At 37.1% G+C, this 17,696-nt stretch overlaps 1 protein-coding gene across 2 annotated transcripts; it reads left to right on the forward strand.

The window, feature by feature from the left end:
- The first annotated feature begins 4,981 nt into the window (after positions 1-4,981).
- Positions 4,982-12,610, forward strand: zgc:152968 (uncharacterized protein LOC564848 homolog). 2 transcript variants are annotated; one of them, XM_059554269.1, is made up of 16 exons: positions 4,982-5,332; positions 5,950-7,754; positions 8,306-8,392; positions 8,532-8,739; positions 8,836-9,038; positions 9,191-9,331; positions 9,421-9,535; positions 9,644-9,715; positions 10,157-10,297; positions 10,843-10,956; positions 11,043-11,116; positions 11,321-11,425; positions 11,503-11,618; positions 11,702-11,840; positions 12,004-12,124; positions 12,460-12,610. In XM_059554269.1, exons 1-16 carry the CDS (start codon positions 5,209-5,211, stop codon positions 12,549-12,551), a joined length of 3,657 nt encoding a protein of 1,218 aa, XP_059410252.1. In that variant the 5' UTR covers positions 4,982-5,208; the 3' UTR covers positions 12,552-12,610. The 2 variants fall into 2 exon arrangements, with proteins under 2 accessions (XP_059410252.1, XP_059410253.1); XM_059554270.1 differs by having other exon boundaries at positions 8,535-8,739.
- Positions 12,611-17,696: the final 5,086 nt, after the last annotated feature.

Below are 17,696 nucleotides of genomic sequence, written 5' to 3' on the forward strand. Positions count from 1 at the left end.
ATACCATTCGATGGAAAAGATTGCTGTTTGATTTTTACTTTCCTGCAAACATTTCCTGCACTGATCCCATGAAATAAATTCAATAGAAAACAATGCAGTCATTTTTTTTATACAGTAATATATTATATAAAAAAAGGTTCTTTCAACATTACCATATTTTTCATTGAACATTTTCTTTATAAAAAAAAAGAAATGAAAAGCTTCATGTAAACTTCTGTGTTTACATGACTGGCGCAGTGGATAAGACACACGTCTTTGGTGTGAGAGACCCGGGTTTGAATCCACTGTGAGACACCACTGTGTCCCTGAGCAAGACACTTAACCCCTAGTTGCTCCAGAGGCGTGCGACCTCTGACATATATAGCAATTGTAAGTCGCTTTGGATAAAAGTGTCAGCTAAATGGATAAATGTAATGTAAATGATACAGTAAAAAAAAAAAAAAAACATTTGGTGTAATTAAACTTGCTGTTTATCCTGAGATTGTTATCCTGGTCACAAATTGTACATCTCTTGATCAAAGATATATGATATCTGGAACTCCGTTCTATGGAAGATTCCATTCCATGTAATCCTTTTCAACCATATATTGTTTATATTCATGCATTTTTAAATGGAAATCCTATAGAATGTACACAGATGCTGTATAAACTACTAACATAGTATACCGTTGTAAACCTTTGTTTAGTCTTGGGGTGTTTGTTCCAAATCACCAGAACAGTTATTTTTACAATTACATTCTCTGCATATGATATTGCTGATCTTACATCATCGCTCCATTATATGAATTTAAATGAGCTCATACAGTAGTGTTTTCCAGTAGTTGGTGTTCTCTCAGGCGGACACTAGAGGGACCTGAAGACCTGGAGAGATCTTTGTCCTTTATGTAAATAAGCTCCTCTGCATGCCACTGCTGTTTGTCTCAGCCTACAGTATAGTGTGGTGTTGGCCTGCCCCTTACAGACTGAGAATATGCTGACTGCAAATCCAGTCCTGTTCATTCTTGATGTTGTTACACACTCTTAAGAGAATAAACCACACTGAATGTTGTAACCCAGCATTGTTCTGTTTCAATAAATCCCAAGTTCATGTGACCTCGTCTCATCGCTTTTGTTCTGCAAGCCGTGTGTGTCTGCGTACAGACACGTCCTGCCTCCTGTGCACATGCTTTCTAGTCATTATGCCTTGTGCTTCTGTCTTATGACTCAGACTGGAATGCTTTGTGAATACTGATGAACTCCAAAGACCTGAGGGCCGTCCACTCCATCAATCACGAATAAAAAGCTCTTGGCCCTTCTCTGTAAATGGAGATACGTTAGATCTGAGTGTCTGGACTGTGGTTTGTCTGCACTGTAAAAAAGATCTACCTGGTTCTACTTAAAATCATAAGTTAAGCAGCTGCCTCAAAATTTCAATTAAAAACAAAATGGATTAATGAATTGTTTTAACTCATTATTTGGAGTCTTGTTAAGCTGTGAATTGCCTTCTGTGAGTCAACATGACTATACAATTATTGTTGTTTCAACTTAGCTATGCAAGTTCAAAATAAAGTGAACTCAGTAAAGAGCATTCTGTTAACTTATCCCCATTAGTGGGTTCAACTTAGTAATTTTAATTAAGTAATGTCTTTGAATTAGGGTATTGAGTTAAGATGATCTAAAAGCATGTCTTGTTTTAACTTAATTATAAAAACAGACAAATTTGAGTACAAAACTTTTTTTGTTATTATTAAAACCAATGTTAACCCAATACAAGCTATACATAAACACTTCAATCATCTCAAACTTGCAATCAATACTTTTTTGGTACCAAACTTCAGTTGGGAGCTGGTCACATAATGAGGCTAAGATAAAAAGAAGGGTTGTGCACAATCATGGGGTTGACTGCTGATTTGACAGATGTCCAGAAGACAATCATTGACACCCTTCACAAGGAGGGTAAGCCCCAAACATTCATTGCCAAAGAAACTTGTTCACGCCAAGCCGACTCATCTTATCTGATGGAAAAATGAGGCACCCAGCACAGCAAAAACGCCAGTGTACATTGAACTCAATTTTAGTCAAATTTAACACTCTTGAAATGTATATATGACTCCCTCCGTTTTAGAGTTAAAATACCACTGTCAAAAGTGTGAAATATGTACATTACTTACAGAGTACATTAAAACACTGAAAGAGTTTATTTGTAAATCCAGCATGGTGTTAAAATGTACTCAGAATGTGTCCAAATGTGTTCAGGTGTTCAATGTTCAAGTAAAAAAAAAAAAAAAAAAAACATACATACATACATATATATAAAATAATCCACAAATCAATGCATTTACAATTATAAAATTACAATTACAGTGTTTTCAATACATTTAAACATATTCTTAACATTTTTTAACATATAGTCAAAGCAAATCAGTATAAAAGCAAGTCAAAGCAAATCAGTGCAAATTCTTATTTTGTCAATATGTATTTTGAATTTTATTAGGTTTATAGTGCTTACATTTAGCTGCTTAAACCACAGCATGCTTAAACCACAAATCTCCTGATAACTAGCTGCATTGACCCTGCCCTTGATAAAACACAGTGGACCAACACCAGCAGCTGACATGGCACCCCAGACCATCACTGACTGTGGGTACTTGACACTGGCGCACGCACACGAGCAAATGTCCCGGATGTGACTATTAACACTCAACAGTGTTGTTCGTCTCGAGGTGCGCACATGCGCAAAGAGCTGTCTTCCACTCAATTTAAAATGGCAAGTTCATTGTAAGAACATGCAGCACCCAAGGTCTCACTGGAATCTCCTATCAGGTTTAAAAGTTGCAAATATCCAGTACTGTACAGAAGTTTGTGGTTTTTAAGGTTGTAAAGGTTTGTGTTGTAAAAAGTCTGTTTATTTGATCAAAAGTCAAAACTGTAAAATTGTGAAATACTGCAATTTAAAAGTATGTTCTATTTGAATTTAATATATTCCTGCAAAGCTGAATTTTCTGTCATATGATCCCTCAGAAATAATTATAATAGCTGACTGGCTGCTCAAGAATTCATATTATTATCATAAGTGTTTAAAACAGTTGTGTTGCTTAATATCTTTATAGAAACACAATACATTTTCTTTGATGAATATAAAAATGTAGCCTTAGTCCACCTATAAAGCACCAGATCCTTGTGGTTCTGCTGGTCTCTTCCTGCTGTGTTTGTGCTATCTGCCTCTCTTAAATCTCCACTCACATGTGCATGTGCTCGGATGGCTGCCTTGCCGTCTCTAGTGACTGATGAGTGCGTAAGGCATTTCCTTCAGGGCTGTGAGCTCAGTTGCTGCAAAATGATCCTATGAGTGACAAACTAATGGGACAAGCCTGGAAGTGTGCAAGGGAGTAATACAAACTTCGGTTGGCACCGGCAGTCCTTTCAACTGTAACTAAAGTGATTTCAGCTCTGTTGCGATAAGCCTTGTGTAATCCCTGTGGTCACATCTGCAAAATTACAGTATCATTCTATGGGGTGTTCTACTGTTGCAGAATAAATATTATATTTGCAGTACCTTAAAGGGATAGTTCACCCCCAAAAAATTAAATTCCAAGCCTGACATTGGACCCCATTGCCTTCCCCACTGAACTTCATGGTGTGAACAAAAATACTTTTGTTATACTGACAAAGGAAAGTCATATGTTAGGAATAACATAAGCACGAACAAATTATGACAGAAGTTTATGATTTTTTATTTTGTTGAATTATCTGTTTAAAACCTTTATTTTTTAAACTTTAAGGTATGGAAAGTTTAAAATGTAATATTACAGGTATTGTTTTGTCTGTGCAAATGTACAGCTCCCAAGGCTGAATGGTTTCGAAAAGAAAATGTCTGCTTCAGAAATAAGAGAAACTCAATTGACCTGTGGTAATAATTTTGAGTGTATAATTATTCTTAGCAACTATTGAATGATGCTATTGAATAGAGATGAATTCCTTTGAATAGCTCAGTAAAAAAGTAGGCTGCCACCCGTCTTCGCTTAATGAATTCCATCTGGTCTCTGTCCCAAAATCAGGATTTGATCAGGCCATGGTCCCACTGGTTATAACTATTGCCTCCACAATGCTGATGTCAAAATCAACCTCTTCAGATACAAATGTATTTCCTGGCAATGCCGAGTGGCTTTTTTCTGCCTCTACCCTCAAGCGGTAACTCAGCATGGCTTGTGTTCTTGATGGTAATGGAGTGTCTCGAGATGGCAGGCAAACTCTCCTCAGGCCTCCAAACTCAATCCTTTTTAATCCCGGTCTAATTGCTCGCTTTGCCAGCCAAAGTGAATTCAGCTGCTGGCTGTCTGTGAGACCAAGAGTCCCTTTGGAGCACAATGTTATAACATCATAGTTTTACAGAAATTAAAAATTTAAACAAAAGACAGCAACGGGGCAGCTCGTCTGTCAAAGAGGCCAGCGGCCTTCACTTCTGTTAAGACGAATGAAAAAGAGACATCAAGAGTAGCGTGCCATTCGTCTCCCTCGCTGCTTTATCCCTCCCTTAAAAGTAGTTTAAAAAAATAGTGGGTATGAAAGGAACTCTCCTTTCCATTTTTTATTTTATACACATTTCTATTTATACAACTCTATTTTCATGAGCAGATGAGGAACGTTTTTTGACAACACCTTTCCATTGTGGTGCTGAGTTTTATTTTCTACAGAAAACATCCAAATCTATAGTTCTATTTTGCTATGGTTTTGTCATACGCACTTCTCATTTTATGTGTTGTTTTAAAAGGATGGAAAGTAATAGCCTATATTTTAAATGTGTTTAGAATTGATTAAAAATGGCATACAGTCACAGCTCAAATGTGAATTATGAACCGCTTTTCAGTGAGTTTTTAACTCAAGCGATTCGTTGAAAAGATTCGGCTCAAAAGAACGGTTCATTCACGAATCATACATCGCCACAAAAAACAATTAGCCACACCTGGGGATAATGGATTAATTAAAACACTACCAGCCGGTGACGTAGCCAAAGTCTTTCCCAATTTCACAAGCGCTAAGCCTTCATACTTTTGACGAGAGCAGACCTCTTCCTCACACTGACTTTGTTCCGTTATATATCTTAAAATACTTGTTAAAAATGTTATCATTAGATGATGAACCTCACAAGAGATAGGCTAGAGAAGATGCGTTATATTGACAATTAACAGTCCTCTGAATAACTCGGTGTTTCGTGTGCTGGCAACTCTTATGTTTCCTTCCACAGCTCTCTTCCGTGAAATTGATTGTCCCTTTCTTCGATGGGGACGATGCAATCGACCTTATTGTTTGTATAATCACGGTAAAGACAATACGTCTGGCGTGTCAAAGACAGGTAAATACAAATCATGATTCATTGTTATTTAACATTTAAAGGTTAGCAAACTACACGCATTTCAATCAGCGTCTACAACAATAGCAGCTTCGTATCGTTTGGTAAAAAGGGTTTTGACTAATTGGCGGAAGTGAATCGCAGCAGGATAGAAGAAATGTGCACGAATCAAAGTTGGGCTTTAATAACTTTTGAGTTATAATAGTTGCAAGTCATTTAATATACCACATGTAACTGAGCCATCACGTCAAAGAAATGCCAAATAATTTTGACTGCTTCGTAATCCGAAAGAACCGATTCACTGATATGAACTGGATTTCTAGATCTTATTAGACCTTCTACTAAGCTACGTGGTTGTTTTATGCCAATACATGACCTCATTTCACAGTTTACGCTGATATTTTGATTAAATTGGTTATAGTTTTTTTTTAGCTATTTCCTAAATATTCTGAGTAATTTTCCAACATGTGTGAGTGAAAAATAGCTACATAACAAGTGTGCCCTTTAGAGCATTGGTTTTGGGATTTTTTTTATACATATGGCATAAATGGACAATATATATTTATTATTATTATTATTTTTTTTTTTTTAAGAAACCTGTTTCTCTGCTTCACATTTAGAACTTGGAGATCCTGAAGTCACTTCTGCCAATGGAGCCTCTCACACCAATGAGGACAGTTATGCTTGCATTGAGGAATTGGAGAGGATCAACAAGGAAATCGAGGCAGTGAAGTGTGAGGTAGAGAAAGAACAAAAAAGACTGTCTCGCTATCAGACGTCGCAGTCCCTCGCGCAGACAGATGCAGGTCTTTGCTCTGAGAAATATTTGAGGACCACCAACAGTAAGGCTAAAGACCAGAATGGAAACCATTTGAGATACAAAAAAGCTGTTTCCACAACCAGCGGTCTTAAATATGTGGTTGATCGCGCCAGACCCAAGACTGATTTGGAATATGACCCATGTTCCAATTTCTCAGCAGACTTATTATCTAGCTGCTCAGTAGACTGTAAGCTGAAGTCAACCGATAAAGTGGATACTGAACATGGCCTGAAGAATAACCAAGCAGGAAAAAATAATCAGCCTCTCTCCTGTCATTTTGATGACTCTGACGATGAAGGTACCTTGGTCATTGACATTCCAACTTCAGCAAAAGAACAAGTAAAATGCAGGACCAAACAGAAAGGCAAGAGTACTCCACATTTACCTGAGGGTAATTATGCTGTTAATAAGAACCTTCTTGCAAATGACCTAACAAAACCAAGGCAGAACAAGGAAAAGTTGTCTTCTGATGGACTTCAAATTAATGAAATTAAACCTGGAGAGAGTGACCAAGAGAATAAAAGGACCTCCGTGAAACCTGTGATGATTCAACAAGAACAAGAGTCTTCTGAAGGGGAACTTGTCATTGATGTGTCTCCTCTAGAAGATCAACATAAGCTTTCAAAGCATTGTGGAACTACAACCAAGGAACTACCCACATTATGTCCTATTAGCGATGCCCCAGCTGAAGATGGTAAAGAGGCTAATGAAGGGCCCTTAAATAAACCGGTAATGACCGCAAAGCACTTCGTAAATGAACCCAAGCCTTTTCTGGAGGATCTAACAGAAGTACCCCTGTCTGAAGCAGTTAACTCTACAAATCTCAATATGGAAGCATTTGTTACTCAAAAAGAGGAAAAAACTCATAACATGGAAAACGTCCTGCATGACATTTCTACATGTCTAGACAATCTGAGAAGTGAGAGTGAGAGGATCAAATGCAATCAAGATGTTAAGATGCTTCCTTTCAGTTCTTTTTATGGAGATGAATATATTTCCTCACAGTCTCCTGCGGTTGTTGAACAAGATGCAACTTTTGAGGCAGAACCACAAATTGACATCTTAAGTTATACTCAAAAGTCAGAAGTTCTTCCTTCTAACAAGATCTCCCAAGAGCAAGCACTTCAGCAGTACTTTGCCATGGTCTCATCTCAGTCCTTTCCATCATCCTTACCTGAGATAGAAGAGCACAGATTTGGACCACACTCTCAAAATTTGGCGGAAACATCTTGGCCAACTATTCAAAAAAGTCCTATTGAACCATTTGTTCAGAATATGCCTGCTTATGTTTCAGGGATTGAAACCGGAACAGTTTCTGTACCAACAATTAGTCAACTAAACCAAAGAACAACTGTGGCACAGAAATTAACAACATCAGTTGCATCATTCCCTTATCCCTGCGACATACCTGTTCCTTCACAGACCTTTACATCTGCAGCAGTGGCAGGAAGTAATAATGAAGCCATTGTGATTGACTCCAGTTCTGATGAGGAGCTTCGGTACTCAGACTTAGATCTTTCAGAATCTGACCCAATGGAAGAGTGCTACAGAATCTTCATGGAAGCCAACCAAAATGAAGGTCCTGATAGTCAGTGTGATCCACCTGTAAGTATTCATATGTTTAATTTAATTTGTTTTCTCTTATGCAGATCTTATGTTGTTTGGCCACACTACCGTTCCAAAAGTTTGGAGTTATTCATTAATTTGTTTGATCAAAAATGTTGTAAAAAATAGTAGTTTTGTGAAATAGAATTACAGATTGGCTCTTCTATATGAATACATTTTAACAATTTTTCAGCAGCCTTTACTCAGTCTTCAGTGTAACATGATCCTTCAGAAAAAAATATACTTTGTGCTCAAGGAGTATTTCTTATTAAAATCAATGTTGCTTAATTTAATAATGCTTTAATTGATCGGCACTGGTTTTTACTGATTGATCAAGCTGAATCTGTGTTGGTTGGGTCATGGAATGTCTAAGAAGTGACATAATCTAGTCTGTTACATGTCTGTGCAGTTTGAGTTGGCCTTATAATAAGTGTCTTTTATTGTCATTTTAGTCAATTGACTATGTATTCTTGATAGAAATAGGTATTCATTTTTTTTTTTTTTTACACTGACCCCAAATTTGAGTACTAATGGATGTACCTCATTTTCAGGAAGAAATATTAGATGCCCAGGAAACGGAGAAGTCTAATTCAGTCGCTGTGCTGAAGAAAAGGGTAGCTCATGTGGCAAAGTTTGAGGTATGAGATGATTCCGTCTTTGTGTTGTAATATAAAAAGTATCCTCTTGGTTGTTGTTGTTTTTTTTTGTGTGTGTGAACACATACTGACAATTTTATTTGAGTATAACGAAGCGGTTTCTGACTTCACCTTTTTTCAACAGCCTGCCAATAAAAGCAAGGCACAGATTATCGTCCCTCTACGAGAAGTCGCCTCCCAGTTGAGCATTCCCTCCAGAACTCAGTTATGCCAGAGAAGAGCGGCTATTTTGACTGCTGCTGTGAAAGGCTGTCAGTCCCAGGCCATAAGCAGTGCTCCAAAGAAGGTTTATACACCCAGTGTCCTTCAATCAAGTACAGTGCAAAACTGTAAGCATCATATACAGTTCCTTATCTTATCAGATCGGTTAGTCCTAATTTAGGGAATTGTCATTTACTTCTGTACTTTTTTTTTTTTTTTTAAAGCCTGTGTTGGTATTTTTCCGGTTGGTGCTGCTGTACAGTTGGGGGCAAACTTGCACCTTATTGTACCTGAAGGAAATTGTGCTTTACCTCTGACACTGATTCCTACCACAATGTCCATCCAAAGGCCACCTCCGCCTCCTCCATCTGTTCAGCTTTCACAAACTCTACATCCTTCTCAACCAGCCAACTACACACCAGCTAAGGTTTACCTTGCTTTACTCATCTCTCAGTGTTGTTTTCTCTTGAGACCCTTCTCTACAAGCCAGGTTTTGTATATTGTAACATGAATTTGGCAGTAATTTCTTTGTTTTGTGGTGTTGAGATAAAGGTATGGATATTTTTGTGCATTGTATAGGCTATGGGTGTAAAAAGAAAAGCAAAAATACGCCAAGAGGTTGGAGCAAAAGTGCCACATGATGTTCGTCAACGCTACGTGAATCTCTTTGTGGAGGAGTTCCTGAAATCATCCCCGACGGTGCAAGTTGCATTCGAGAAGGTCTGTGTGTAAGAGAGAATGCATTATTTAAAGCCCTGACTATATTTTCTAATGGGTGTTTTTCCAATACATCTATTTCAATGCTCTAGGCTCTGGCAGAAGAAAAAAATGTTTATGACCGCAGTATCAATAAGCTCAAGTATTTAAGCATAGCTGTCAATGCACTCAAGAGACTTAAAAACCAAAACATCTTGCCTGCCAAGGGTATGTTTGTTATATTTATGCATGTGCTTTTGTTCAAATTACTGCAGCCACTTTTGTTTACTGCACTGTACACTCCTGTCAGGTCACCCTCCTTATATGTACTTACAGCTCCCAGTGAGAGAGATCAGCATGTGTCTAGAGGCAATGTACCACTAAATACTCAAGCACTTCAGGGACCCGGTAAGAGCTGGATCTCATTTCAGGGTCAAACTAGAGTGCTCATCTGTGTCGCTATAATTCAGTTTTTTTTGGGGGGTGGAGTTTATTAAAATGCACAGTAGGCTGTACTTTATTTTCATATTGTGCTGTTTATATGTAGTAATTAAAAATAGATTTGTACGTTTTTCTTAACCCCTGCTAAGGTGCTTTTAAAGAGTATACTGACACACATTGGGACTATATACATGTATACACCTACTATTCAACAGTTTGAGTATTTATTTAGTTTAAGAGAACAGAATTTAATCAAATTTATAAGACCTTACTGTCACTTTTGATCAATTAAATGCATTCATGCTATCAATCTATTGCTATTATGTGTTCCATGTTTTAATGTCATGAAATATTAGATTTGTTTAGAGATATTTAGATGAATTTAAGTGTCTTGTTTTACTGATGCAGGTGATTTGACACTTTATGAGCAACTGAAGGAACATGTTCTGTCTGAGGACATGTTGCGAGTAAACAACTTCCCTCGTAAAAATAAGGATAAAGCTGATGTTGCCATCCAGTATGGAGATACCAAGAAGGGCATAAGTGACCGTGAGTGTAGTGGTTCATACACAGTCATGTTTGAGTTATGGCTTTCAAGTCACCATATGATTTTATTCTACTGCTAAAATAATTAAAGGTGCTGTATGTAAGTTTTTGACTATAAAGCATAAAAATATCATTATGTTTGCAGATATTTAAGAAAAATGCTAAGTTATTCTCCTTTGAAAATGTGTGTTCCGAGCCGGAATGTCGTTCTTTGTTTTGGTTTGTGAAAACCACCCACTGCCAGTTTACCCAGTTGAATTTTGGCACCCCGGATTGCCAGTTGGTGGAAAACAGTGCATTTCATTTCAGTCATGGAAGCTGGCAAAAAAAAGGGGTAAGAGCCGGGTAAACTGTGTGCGTCAAGACTAGAGGGACCGGGTGAAATAAAAACCCTCTCCAATATTTTGAATTTGGACTGCAGTGCCTAGTTCAACTACTCGGTGTCAATCCTACGTACAGAACCTTTAAGGCAAAACAGTTGAATATAATTGAAGCTAAGTTACTAGGGATTGAAGCCTTTTAAATGATTAGAAATTCTCTGGTAACAGCTTTGAAGAGAATCTGCTGTCGATGTGGAGCAACGTTTTCTGTTGACAAAAGTGGAAAGCACACCCGCAGAGAGGAGTGTAACTACCATTATGGAAAAGTCCTAGAGAATCGAGGTAAGAAAGGCTTAGAATGTCTTTAAAAAGTGGCAGTTTTATTTCTAGCATTATCCATGGTTTATTCTGTATGTGTTCTCTGACAGTGCCGGGAGGTGTTGAGACGCGCTACAGTTGTTGTGAGAGTGCAGTTGGGTCACCTGGATGCCAAGTGTTCAATGTATTTTGATTTGTGTTGGAATTATACTTGTAGACTCAGGCTTAGTCACAGGGGCTGAAAACATTTCACCTGCTTTGTCTCCACTCCTTTATGCCATGATTTCTCCTTGAACTGGATTTTCAATAGTGATATTGTAGCTTTATACCAAGCCAATAACCTAAAATTCCATTTTTAGTCATTGTGTTCTAATGTACACGTTTACAGCTTCATGTCCATGATGCAGTAAGTCTTAAGGGCTTTGTGAACAGTCTTCCTCAATCATCAGTGGCCAAAACATGTCCAGGAGTATTTGCTGTTGACACACAAACAGTAAGACTTTGATTTAAATATAATTAGGATTAAAAAGAGTATTGTGACTTTATTAATTTAAATTTGTTTTTTACCAGTGTTACACGACTCAAGGTCTGGAAATAGCAAGAGTGACTGTGGTCAACAGCAGTTTGCAAGTTGTCTTTGACTCCTTTGTCAAGCCTGATAAGGATGTCATTGACTATAATACCAGGTGGGATTGTATTAATATTTGAATCCATTTCAGAAGAACGATCTGTAATTATGTTGTGAATCTCAACTTTTTATCCTGCGCAGGTTCTCCGGCATCAATGAGGATGACGTGAAGGGTACCAACTCATCTTTGTGTGATGTACAAGCAGCACTTTTGAGCTTTATTAATGCAGACACCATTCTGATTGGCCATGGCTTGGAGAATGACTTAACTGCTCTCAAAGTGAGTTCTAGTGGAATGCGCTCAAGGCTTTTGAGCAATTTGTAGCTGGGGTTCCGACGTAAACCTTTTTTTCAACTTGGCATTGGCTTTTAGACTAAATTTTTAGACTCGCGGTTTTGATTAGAAGCACTTAAGAATTTCATTTTGGTTCTGCCATCTTTAGATTATTCACAGCACTGTGATTGACACCTCTGTGGTGTTTCCTCATCGTCTGGGTCTGCCACACAAAAGAGAACTTAACAGTCTGACTGCAGACTATCTCCGGAGAATTATCCAAGAGAGCGGTATGTTAGCCTGTTTATCGTATTCGCAAGAAATGACCATGAACAAACCTCACTGAATCAGAAGCTGTAGCTTTTAACTGGAATCCTTTTTTTTTTTTTTTTCTTCTTCATGGCACATTTTCCATACACTCAGAGGTAAAGTAGCGGCAATGTACACAGTGACCGTTCAGATGAGTTTAACTCTTCCATGAAATTGCTGTCTGAGTAACTGAGTCCGTAGTAAAGAGAAACGGGTCTATTGAGCTCACCATGACTTGCATACACTACTTGCATACACAACTCATGCTTGTTTCTCAATAAGAAAACAAACCAAACACATTTTTCGTTTGCTACAGTGGTGGGTCATGACACACGCGAGGATGCCACGGCATGCATGGAACTCATGCTTTGGAGGGTGAAAGAAGACTCCAAAGTGAAAAGATGGTGACCGTCAATAAAATTGATTCATATGTCTTTGTTCATTCAAGGCATGAATCAGTGCGTTTGGTGTTTTTGCTTGAATACAAATCTGTGTGGAGTGTTTGGTATTTAGTTTATTATAAATGGATGTGTGATATCGTTTTTGGTCATAGGGTTTTGTTTGGTTTTACATTTAAGTTTGTCATTTTATTATTATTTTTTTTGTGGGCTTACAATACACTGGGAGCGAATCTTTGAATTCAGGAAAAAGGGAATGAAATAAAAGCAATAAAAAGAATAACTGCATCATGTGATTTGTTCAATCATGTCATATCATCCACAAGTGTTGATTGGCATCCAGGTTTGTGCAATCATGTGTAATGAGCTAATAAGTGTCTGCTGCTTAACACCACATATTAAGCCTTATTCATTAGATGAGAACAGAAGTGGCTTGTAAGGGCTACTTTTCTAAAAAAAAAAAAAAAAAAATATTTTTTTAAATTTCTTCAAATGTTTAATTTATCTAATTTTGTGCAAAGTCCTTTATACTTTTCCCTCAATTCCTTTCCAACTGTGCTACTTTGAGTGTCCAGACAAACCCAATGTAAAATTTTACGTTTAATTGGAATGGTGCAAAACTTGGTAAAAGTTTTGACACTTGCTATGTGGTTCCACACGCACTAAAATCATGGACCTGATTTGAAAAGGTTTTAAAGGCCCTGAATTTTTTTAACTTGTACTCCTCGTAGCCAATAATCTCCCAAGTGTCTTCTTTAAAAAGAGGCCAAACTTAAGTCTGTGCTCCAAAGCATTAAAATTTTGTGATGGTTTAAGTTGGAAATTTCATTTTCCGGTTTATGCTCAAAAGCGTTTCAATTATAAAGATCATTTCATATCATTTGCCAGCTGTAGGTAATCAAAGCTTAGTAGTTAACCTAATTCAAGATGCCAATAATAGTAATTTCATACCTAAAAGGCTTCTAGGTCTGGCCTTAGTCTCTATGCTGACCGCTGAGAGTCTGACCCAAAATCAGAATCCCTTTTGTTCTGATGGGACTGAATCCTGAAAAGAACTGAATCCGGGACAAGGCTACTGCTCTGAATTGACTTTTAAATGGCTCCTGGTGGAGTTTTACCTGCTGCTTGACTCTTTCCACTCTTTTGACAGGTGTTTGAGGGCTGTGGTGCAGTGAAAAGCCAGTGTGAGGGCTGGTGAAACAGTGGGCTGACATGTCCGGGAGCAGTGCCAGGGCGCTGTTGGTGCTGCCCGTTTGGGCTCATGCTGTACAAGCTGTGTGAGTGTGGCCCAACTGGCTGCTGGGAATGCCTCAGCGACAGCCCTGGACTACTGCACCAGCATCCAGATGAACACACTGCTCTTGGCACAGAGAGAAAGAAACCAGATGCTCCCCCTTCTAGCCGGAAATGTAGGAAAATCTGTTTGCATGGAGATTAATGATCAGTTTAAAGAATATTTAAAAAAAGACATATAATCAATATAATATCTGTGTGATTGGATTTCTTTTATTTTAGCCCCTTATACAAATATATCTAGGTTATGTAAAAAAATAATCATCTGAAACCGATTAGAAATTGGAACAATTTCATGTTTCATCTTTTATATGTAGTTATATACTGTAATATCACGTATTTAAAAAGTATTACAAATATATAATCGTACATATTTTTGCATATATGCTGCATATACATTTTATATCAATCTATACAGTTAAGTCCATATGGACACAGGCACAATTTTTATTTTAACTGCTGAATATGACCAAAACATATTCAAGTTACAGTTATATAATGAATATTTTCTTACAGTAACTCTGGGTTTAAATTAGAGGGTATTATCATCACAGTCAGAGAAAAGTTTAAAGAATTACAGCTCTTTAATACGTACCGCCCCCCTGAAAATGTGCTCTGTTTCATGGACAGGTGTGGGCTAGTCTTTCGTTATTTCTACAAACTCTAAGCAGGTAAAAGGTCTGGAGTTGATTTTAAATGTGTCTTTTGAATTTGGAAGCTGTTGCTGTGAAACCTTTGCCAAAAAAACAAACAAACAAACAAACCTTCTTATAAAATGGGAAAATGTACTGGTAATTTTCTTTATGTAAAAAAAAAAATCATTATGGAACGTTCCTCATTGTTAATATAGTTCATTGGGCCCAATTTTTATGGATTTAAATTTTTTTAAAACATTACAGGGCAGTATTCTTTTCGTTATGGGGCTTCTAACCAAAACTACATTTGTGTTTTAAAAGACGTGTAAAATATGTTAGGATGTTAAATGTATTTGAAAATATGAAATTTTCATCTAAAATTAGGATTTTTTATCAAGCTCCTATGCTTAGGTTGAGTCATTTTACTTTAATTGCAATGTGCAGGTCCTTTTCCAGGCTATTAAAGTGAAATAACTGAAAATAAATATAGGAGCCTGATAAAAATCCTAATTTTAGATAGACACTGATTATTGTAACATAGAAATACTATACATACAGTATTTATATATTTTGTTATTTGTATTGTGTATTTGTATTTTCTATACTCTATAAATATTACAATAACATAGCACAATTATGATAAGCTTAATACTCACAATAAAAATAATAAGGTCATATAGATCATAACACAGTCTCGGAGGTAAGAAGTGGATTATTCTTCACCTGAAATGTTTGCGAGGCAAATGTTGGATCACAATAATTAGGAACCACAGTTTCCACAAATCCCTTCGCTTGATTCGGATGTTCTCTTTTATTCTGGATGGCAGGGCAGTGACTGTAACATCATGCCTACTAAAAGAATACAAAGAATTGCCTTCTCACCTGCCATAGTTGCAACTCTTGCATCATCAGAACAGAGTGTTCAACGTTTTTGTAGAGGCTGAACGTAGCCCTGGTCAAACAAATTAAAGGAAAAGATATATATATATATACACACACACTCACTCATATACTATGAATTTATTTTGATGTTAATTACACTGTGCGAGCTTTCTATTTAACACCGCGTGGTTTATATACATTTTGCTGCTGATTGGGCTGACATGTTTGACTGCTCCCAACAAACAAGAGAAAACATATCTTAAACCACATATCTTGCACACCGGTTTGAGCTTGAAATTGCCCCAGGTCTTCCCTTCAAAACAGAATTAATGACTTGTTACCCAGTGTCTTAATTGTAAGACAAATGACCATGTGGTACTATGCTAATTGACTGAAGACAGGAATGCAGTTGGGCTAATTGAATGGCGTAGGAAAAATCATTCAAACTGAAGTGTGTTGTGTTCCTTGAAAACTCACCGAAGGTTAATTAGGATGTGATCCAGTGTTCTGTATGAGAGAACATTTCAAACGGAATCCTTGACTGTTAACTTTCAGCACAAAGCAACAAAATTAAGCCAAAATGATTTTGTTCCAATTTACAGGCCATTGGCCCCCAAACCAGACATTGAAACACAAAATTGGTAGCAATTTCAAACATTCCTTACTTGCTCTGAACCCAACTGCTAGCATGGAGCCTGCTGAGTGCATAGGAGATAAACCAGTGTCACAAAGTTAATTGCATTACTTCAAACTGTTGGCCTGGCGTTATCAGCTGGATGAGCACATTTATGATGGATGTTGTCTTTGGACATAATTCCAAAATGGTTGTTGTGACAGTAATATAATAATCTTTATTTGATTCTCACTAGTGTAAATATGCAGATTTCTTCCATATTAAAATAATGACATATCGTTTAGCTATCGTTGTATATATATATATATATATATATATATATATATATATATATATATATATATATATATATATATATATATATATATTAGGGATGCACCGAATATTCGGCCACCGAAAATTTTCGGCCGAAAATGGCCAAAAAGTGCATTTTCGGCCGAAACACTTTTATTACCGAAACAACACGGCCGAAATGTTATGATGACGCAAACAGAAACCGCGACCTGCACGTGCACCTGCATAGCGCAGACCACGAGCTCCCCGCGTCATTCACTTCACACCAGTGGGTCTTAATAGAGAACATTCTCTCTATTCTTATTCCTTTATTCGCAGCACTAAAGCGTCTCCTAACAAAGAGATTGAGACGGACCACGAAGTGAAAACAAAGAAAAGTACAGTCTTATAGAGTCTGTTAGCACACGTCTCACTGAGATCTTTTCGGATCCTCCGCACTTCATCGCGAATGTGCTTGATCCGCGTTATAAAGACCATTACTTGGACGCGGAAATATGGCAGAGCACACGAGAAATGCTCCAGGCCGCGCTGGATGCGGAGAACCCGCGTGGAGACGGAGAAGCGCCAAGCGCAGGAGACTGAGATCAGAGCGCAAAAAAAAAAAGACTCGTCTCTGCATATATAATACACACACATATACATATACATGCATAATATCAGATTGTAGCCATATTTCTGCTAGATTTTTTGCTAGATTTCTGCTTTAATTTGATAAAAATGTTTATTTATGCCCTGGCCCTATTTAAATACACTCTCTCAAATATTTCTCAAATGTCAGGCAGATGACAAGCTCAACTGCTCAACAGCTAGATGGTTATCTGTCTGAAGTCCCCATCCCCAGAAGTGATAACAGTCTTGCCTACTGGAGAAGTAATGCACTTTCTAGTACTACAGAGAAAAATTTCAAATGCTCTTCACCTAAATGCACTTTTTATGAGAGAACAGTTAATTTTAAAACCTTTCTGCAGGCCAGTAGGCCTGTACATTATTATTTAATATACAGATGAGTGGGATTAAATTTTAGTTTGAATTTTATCTTATACTGTGCATTGTTGCAATGTGCTTAATAAATATTTGCATAATTTGTAATTATGCATTTTTATGTTTTTTTATAATTTATGTAATTGTAATTATCTTTGAAACTTTAATATTAATTTATGCAATTGCAATGTTTTAATTTTAGTAAAGTTAGTACACGGTCATAGCAATAAATGCAATGGTACTAATAATTGGGATAATTTCTTTCGGTGTTTCGGTTTCGGTTTTCGGCCTTGGTTTTCTCTTTTTCGGTTTTCGGTTTCGGCCAAGAATTTTCATTTCGGTGCATCCCTAATATATATATATGTGTGTGTGTGTGTGTGTGTGTGTTTGTATATACAAGTGCATCTCAATAAATTAGAATGTCATGGAAAAGTTC

Source organism: Carassius carassius, chromosome 7 (genome assembly GCF_963082965.1).
Source record: "Carassius carassius chromosome 7, fCarCar2.1, whole genome shotgun sequence".
Taxonomy (NCBI): Eukaryota; Metazoa; Chordata; class Actinopteri; order Cypriniformes; family Cyprinidae; genus Carassius; species Carassius carassius.

Coding starts and splice junctions, on each gene's coding strand:
- zgc:152968 (XM_059554269.1), top strand. CDS start 5,209: ATGTTTCCTTCCACAGCTCTCTTCCGTGAAATTGATTGTCCCTTTCTT. Junction 5,333..5,949: donor GTCTGGCGTGTCAAAGACAG/GTAAATACAAAT, acceptor CTTCACATTTAG/AACTTGGAGATCCTGAAGTC. Junction 12,125..12,459: donor GAGAATTATCCAAGAGAGCG/GTATGTTAGCCT, acceptor CGTTTGCTACAG/TGGTGGGTCATGACACACGC.